Here is a 7,127-nt window from a genome sequence, read left to right as displayed (position 1 = left end):
TCGAAGGCGGCGGGCGGCAGCAGCTTGTCCCCGGCCAGGTGGCCCGGCGCGCCGTAGGCGGCCAGCGGCGGCGGCGGCGGCGGCGGCGGGGGCTGCGGGGCGCCGTGCAGCGCGGGCGGCAGCGCGTTCGGCAGAGGCGACAGCGGCGACCCCATGGCGGGCAGCTCCTTGCCGTAGGGCCCGTAGAGGTGGCCCACGGAGGCGAGCGCCGCGCGCTCGTCGCGCATGAGGGTGAAGCTGCCGCTCACGCTGGCCGCCAGGCGCTGCGGCGGGGGCGGCGGGGGCGGCGCGGCCGCCGGGTGCGGGTGTGCGTGGGGGTGGCCGCCGTGCGCCCCGGCCACCGCCGCGGCCGCCGCGTGCTGGTGGAACTTGTCGGCCACGGCCGCGAGAGGCGGCAGGTGCTGCAGGGGCGTGAGCGTCGTGTAGGTGCCGCCCAGGCCGGGCGCCTCGCAGGCCATGCCCATGGCGGGGTGGAGCGGGCCGGCCAGCTCCCCGCGGAAGTCGGCGCCGCCACTCGCGCCGCCCGCGCCGCCCGCGCCCCCCGCGCCCCCGCCGCCGCCGCCGCCGCCGTCCAGCAGGCTCGCCATGCCGGCCACCAGGCCCGGGCGCCCGGGCGCCACCAGGCCGCGGTGCTGCGCCGCCGCCGAGCGCGCGTGGCCCGGGCTCAGCAGCTCGCCCGCCTGCGCGTGGGCCACGCCGTGCAGGCCCCCCAGGCTCTCCAGGCTCAGCTCCATGCTCGGCCGCCCGCCCGCCCGGCGCGCTCAAGGCCGCCGCATGGCCCCCGCCCGCTCCCCGGTGGCTGCGCGCGAAGCTGCCCGGCTGCGCGGCGCACCGCCCGGCCCGGCTGCGAGCGCGGCCGCCAGGATGTGGCGGGGGAGCGGCCGCCGGCGCCCGGGCCCGGGTCTGACGTCAGCACCCCCGCCCACCCGCTCCCCTGGCCGCCGCCTCCCGCCGCCTCGCTCTCCGCCCGCTCCGGCCCCCTCGAGCGCCAGGCCGGCCGGAGTGGGCCAGACTCGGGCTTCTGGGGTCCCCTGCCTCGGTGCCCGCCCGCGCCCCGCCCCCCCTCCGCCCGGGGGCCCAGCCGTGAGCGGGCTCAACGGGCGGGGTTCCGAGGGTATACCCCGCCGACGTGGGGCTGGGGCCCTCATCCCTGCCTCTCTTTTTCTGTGTCTCTCCCCAGAGGGTCACGAAGGTTCCTTTCCCGCCTGACGCCCCCCAGCCCATCTCCAGGGAGTGCGTAGGAATGTGGCTGGGTGGGAGCCTGCCATCTACCTGTTCCCCCCCCTCCACTGGCGCGCACCTGGACCCCAGGAGGCAGGTCCCTCTGCAAGCTCAGCTTCCCCTATCTGAGCACTCTACACGGAGTCACAGCCCCTTTCCCATCTCTCTGGGGGGTGTGGTGCTGAAAAGCCAGGTCCTCCTCGGGCTGGGTCATGGCCTGTTTGCCCCAGATGTCTGGATCTGCTTCCAGGTGTGGGCTCCTGGACCTCAGTTTCCCTAGCTGTACAGTGGAGCACCTGTCCTCAGGGGTGCCAAAGGTACCTCCCACTTCCACCTTCTTCTAGTTTCCTCTATCCCCAGCGTGGGAGCAGCTTGGGGGTGACCCTTAAAGAACCCCCATGCTCTTCCAGAGACGGCGGGCAGAGGACATGTGCTCTCTGCTCCCTAAGAAACCCCTGCCTCAAACGCCAGGGTTTCTCTTTTGGGTGGGGAAGCGAAGGTGCTCCTTTTCCTCACCACTTGGAGACAGTTGAGGCCCAGGGACCCCTGGGAACTGGGGGAAACAGGGAGCCTCCCACACTCAGAGAGACATCCCCTTCTATGATCCCTCCAGTGGGGTAAGATGCACCCCTGTGACCAGGCCAGACCCCAAAGGGTGCCCCTGTCTCGAGGCCAGAGTGGGGGAGGGAATCCCCAAATCAACCCCACCCCTTCCTCCTTCCCCAGATCATCGGCCCCACAGGGTAACCTTTGGGGGGAAAACTAGCCAGGCCTCTGCCGAAGCGCCCCCCCCAGTCACCCCCATCTCAGCAGGAGGACCTGGGGTGTAAGCTGCCAGGGGAGAGAAGACCCTAGCAGAGAGCCATCCCCCCTGCTCCCGGCAAACTGCTGGCGACCCCTCCCCCCACCTTCCACACCACCCTCCTCCCCTGTGGATGTGGACCTGCTACTGAGCTCGGCCCCTGCGCAGAGCCCTCTCTGTGTCTGTTTTCCCTTCCACGATGCGGCGGACAGTGCTGTCCTGCCTGCCCTAGCTTTGAGCCAGACGCACAACTGTGCTGACCACCATAGTGGGAGAAGGAGGGGTGCTGTCTCTAAGCACAAGGGAGCTGGGATGACCAGGAACCCCAGCTTGGAGGGATCAGACAGTGGAACGGCCTGATCCAAGTCCTGGGGTCGAATGGGGTTAAAGGGGACCCCGGTCAGTGTTTTGTGCTTAGGACTCAGCATTTAGTAGCCACCTACTGTTTGCCAGGCACACACTCTCTCCTCACCCAGCCCTGAGGGGGAGTCAAGCCACCATTTTCCAAGTGCCTTGGGCCCAAGGTGGAGAGTGCCATGGCTTGTTGCCCTTGGTTCCTAGGAGCTGTGTGAGTGCTAACACTCCCCCAGGTCCAGGTCCATGGGCTTTTCCATTCCGGGGTTTCTATGTAATTCCAGGTTATATATTATCACACCCATCTTCCAGGTGGGAAGACAGAGAGGGGAGAGGGGCAGGTCCAGACAACTGAATATCCCCCTCTCCCATGCAGATGGAGCCTAGGAGGCGGGTTTGACAGTGCTGAGCCCCAGCCGGAGCCCCCCAGTCCTACCCTCCAACAATCACAGGTAATTAAAAATAATCGTGGGATCTAAAAATCAATCAGCCTCCATAAAATGATCACATCCCAGGCCCAAGAAGTGCAGATCAGGCGGGCGGAGGACTCAGGGCAGGAAAACAAAGGTGGAAGGAAGTACCCCCAAATGTCCACCCAGGGGTACACCATGGGGTTTCCGATCATGCAGCCTTTTGCTTCCTTCTTTATATATTTTCTCTGGCTCGATTATCACTTCATTTTTATAACAAGCATGTGTGGCTTTTCTAACGAAGAAAGCGTCCATTTTGAAAGAAAAGACTCCAGCCAGTGGCTTGGAGACTGAGGCCCCTCCGCTCTGCGGCCTCCGGACACCCCGAGCGCCTGGACTCGGCAGGGGCAGGGCCGTCGGCCCAGGCAAGCGGCCCCCGCCTCCTTCACACTGGCCTGGACTTGGACTCCCTCGGGGAACAGGGATCTCGCTCCCCACAGAATCTGCGCTCCTACCGGGAGATTGAACAAAAATTTGCGGGCATCCAGGGAGGAGTCCCCCTGGATGGAGGGAAGGAGGCCCCCTGGAACCCCTGAACCGGCTTCCCCCACCAGCGGCCTTTTAGTAATTAGTAAAATAGAATTGAGCCGGCTACGTACGGGGCAGGCGGGTGGCTCAGGCCCTGATCGATCTTCGGTCATTAGGCAAATTGCGGGCGGGGGAGGGGTGGGCTGGATGGGGGCAGGGAGACCCCCATCCTCGCTCCTACCGGGACCTTGGCCACGTCGCGGAAGCTCTCCGGCTTCAGTATCCCCCCCGCAGAAAAATTGGAGATCGACCCTGAGATCCCGCCTCTGCGCGCGCTGGGCTGCCCCCGGCCGACGCCCACCCTCTCTGTGCCCAGCTCGGACCTCTTGCCCGCTCGGGGAGCCCAGCAGTCCCTGCGGCTTCAACTACACCACCCTCCCAAGCTCGAAACTCTCCTGTAATCAAGTGTCGTCCATCTCCTCTCCCCTGGTTCTGGCTCCGCATCGCAGCTAAAAATAGGAGGGGAATATACCCAAGGTTGTCCCTTTCCGGGCCTCCCCTAGGTCCCTCCACGGTCCGAGGCTGATTTTGTGATTCGGTGTGTCCCCACGGAAATGGAAGTCGCCGGCCGCTGCGCACCCCTGTTTTTATTAGAGCAAGGTTTTAATAAATAGTGGCGATGAATAACCCCCCTCCAGCCCCGCCGGAGCCTGACATCCGCGCCGGCCCCCAGTTCCAGCCCCCCAAACCTGCGGACGCCCCCAAATCCTGGCCGGCGCGCGCCTGGTAGGCCCGTATCCTCCCGCCAGACTTCGGCGCCTGGCGCCTTCGTTCGGGCGGGGTCAGAGGACTTTATTTAGATTTTGGGGGGAGGGTGCCAGGCTTTTCAGGCCTGCCGGGGATCCTGGCGGGGCTGCGCGCGCGGCGCGCGGAGGTTCCACTTTCGGGCACTGGGCTCGGGGACATTCCGAGGGCCGGACCTGGGCCGCCACGACGTTGGGGCTTCGCCCCTGGCGGGCCGGACGTCCCGAGCTTCTCGCTGGCGGTCGGCGGCGCCCGGGGGCGCTGGCCCGCGGGGTGGATGCTCCCGCGGGCGTGTCAGCGACAGCTGCGCCCGATCGATCCCCGCGCCCGCCCGGGCTCCGTTGCCCCCGCCGCAGCGCGCGGCTCCATCGAATCCTCATCGCTCCCGGGCCGCGCCGCCCGCCGCGCTCCCGGCAAACACGACTCTTGTTTGCGCGGGGGCACCGGGGCTGGGCATTCGCGGGGCGCGGGTGTGTGTGTGTGTCCCTGGGGCCCGGGGTCCTCGTCCCCTCCCCTGGCGGCCCGGCCTCCGGCGGCCGGGAGTTACAAAGACACAGAGGAGAGAATTTCCCCCACCCCACCACCACCACTATACTCCGGGGTGGGCGGTCGAGGCCGGGCCGGGGAGGAGCCGCCGGGCTCCCGGACCGCCGTCTCCGCCTCAGTTTCCCCATCGGGACAGTGACCCGCAGGGGCTGAGGGATCCCAGGGCGCCCAAGGTCTGCTCGCTCCTCTCCCTCCTCCTCCACCTGCTTTCGCTTCCTCTGCCCGCAGCCAGCGCGGCGCAGGTCCGGAGCCGGGCCGGGGGCCGAGCCTGGGACTACCCGGTTGTAAAAAGGGTGAGGCCCAGTTGGAGGCTTAGCCAGAGGCGGCCGGGGACACGAATGCGCCCCCCTACGTCAGGCCCCGACCCCTCTTCTCTCGGCTTTGTCGAGATCACCCCTCCTCCTTCATGAGCTAGTGAGGAGACTACGAGTCTGCCCAGCAGTGAGCAGTCGGGGAAACTGAGGCCAGGCCCGCAGGACGCGGGTTGCGGTCTTCTGGAGGACGGGGTCGGGGGCGAGGCGGGCTGGGGAGCTGGAGGACGCCCCACCGCCAGGCTCCGCTGACCGCTTGGGGCCCGGGCGCTGCCGGCGGAGGACTTCCCCGGCGCAACGAAACCCGCGTCAGGCGCGCGGCTCCAGAGGGGCCCAAGAGCCACCCCCGCCGCCAAGCTCCGGCCTTCGGCGGCTGAGCGAGACCCCCGCCCCATCGCAGCCCCGAGCGCCCTCTGGTCCTTCCCGGAAGGGAGGTTCCTTCAACAATTAAAAATGTAAATATATATGTTTAATCCACAATGCTCTCTGCCTTGCAGAAAGGGGCATGCGGATCCCGGAGCCGGGGTTCGCGCGGGGCCCGGCGGGTGGGTTTGCGGAGGCTCTGGGCTGGGGGCCCCGGGCCGGGCTGCATCCGGGCGGCCCTCGGGGCGCTTTCAGGAGCCGCCTTGGCCCAGAGCCCCAGCATGCTGGCTTCGACACCCCGGAGCATGCGGCCACAGACACCCACCCTCCGCACGGGTCGCCACACGGAGGCCGGGAGGACAGGCCTGGGAGAGCGCCCACCTTCCAGACGCGGAGACGGAGGACCCAGCCGGGAGTGAGGACGACGCCCCTCCTGCTCCGGGAGGGTCCGGGGGGGCCTCCGCCCCAGGTAACCCGGGACGGCATCCGGCTGCAGAGCCTCGCCCTGACCTGGCGCCCCATTAACGTGCCATTTATCTGAACACATGGCACGCTTTCCGCTTGGCCAGGAAGTAGGGGGAGGCAGAGACTCAGCACCACCATCCCCAAGGGCTGGCGGCCCCCCACCCCCTTGCTGCCTCCCAGGGTGTGGGGCGGGGCCCTCTCGGAGGGACACTGGGAAGTTGAAACTGGGGCCCGGGGTGCTCGCCCACCAGGCAGAACCTACAAGTCCAAGCTGGAGGCAGGGAGCTGGGCCACTCACTGGATTTGAACAAATCTCTCAGTTCAGCCCCCACCCCAGAGCTGAGGTCTCTCCCCACCCTCCCGGTGTAGCTCCTGGGCTTGGGGAGGGTGACAGACTACAGAGTCGTCCTTCCTTCTGAGTAAGGACTGGGGCGAGGGCAACAGCCTTCCCAGCAGAGGACCTTGATGCTGAGTTTTGTGGGATGTGTAGGAGTTCCATCAGGTAGGTGAGTCAAGGTCTGAAAGACCCCTTAGGATCTGGGGCAGAAGGGGCTGGGGCTGGGGCTGGGAGGTTGGCCTTACCAGTCCCCAGGTTCCTCACAGGCCTTCATTAAGGAAATATTTGTTGAATGAGTCAGTGAGATAAAGCGGGGAGCAGAGGGGGGGATGGTGTCAGAGCCAAGCCTTAAATGTCAGCTGGGGAGGCCAAGCAGGAGGGGGCCAGGCAGCCTTGAGAACAACTCCTTCCAGACTCAGTCTGCACAAATGGAGCTCACGATAGATGCGGGCGGGGAGAGAATGAACCCAACCCCATATCAGTGGGTGTGGGGGAGGCAGAGCTATTTACTCCTGAGCCTGGTAGGTTCCTCCTGCTGAGGGGAGGAGACTGTTCTCCCTTCAACCCACAGCTACCTTACTCCTTCCTGCCGAGGAGGTGCGGGGGGCGGTCCCAGATTTCCCCAGGGGAGTAATGCACCCAGCAGAGCTCCAGGTCAACTGCCTGCCCCCTCCCCATTGTGCCTTCTGCAACCTGGGGGAGGTGGGACTCTGAGGCAGCCACTCTAATTATACCCATTTTCCAGAGGAGGAAACAGGTGCAGGGAGTTTCTAGGATCTGCCCGAGGCCCCCAGCCAGGAACCAGTCCCAGGTCTGCAGGACTGGGTGGCCTGGCTCTGAGCCCTAACGGGCTGTCCCAGCTGACCTTGTGCGTTGCAGCATGGGGTTCAGCTACACAGAACATTCCTCTGACCTAGTCCTTTGGACAATCCCAGGGAACCCATGCCCCCCCCCCCCACATTTGTGGGAGGCAATGGGAAGAGACC

At 66.3% G+C, this 7,127-nt stretch overlaps 1 protein-coding gene across 1 annotated transcript in view; it reads right to left on the bottom strand.

The window, feature by feature from the left end:
* Positions 1-734, bottom strand: part of ONECUT3 (one cut homeobox 3) — a 19,749-nt gene extending 19,015 nt beyond the window's left edge. Inside the window, exon 1 of the mRNA XM_032394558.1 lies at positions 9-734. Within this exon, the coding sequence (XP_032250449.1) occupies positions 9-734 (726 nt within the window). The remainder of the gene's footprint in view (positions 1-8) is intronic.
* Positions 735-7,127: the final 6,393 nt, after the last annotated feature.

Source organism: Phoca vitulina, unplaced genomic scaffold (genome assembly GCF_004348235.1).
Source record: "Phoca vitulina isolate PV1807 unplaced genomic scaffold, GSC_HSeal_1.0 scaffold81, whole genome shotgun sequence".
Lineage (NCBI taxonomy): Eukaryota > Metazoa > Chordata > Mammalia > Carnivora > Phocidae > Phoca > Phoca vitulina.
This window is presented reverse-complemented; position numbering and strand designations above follow the sequence as displayed.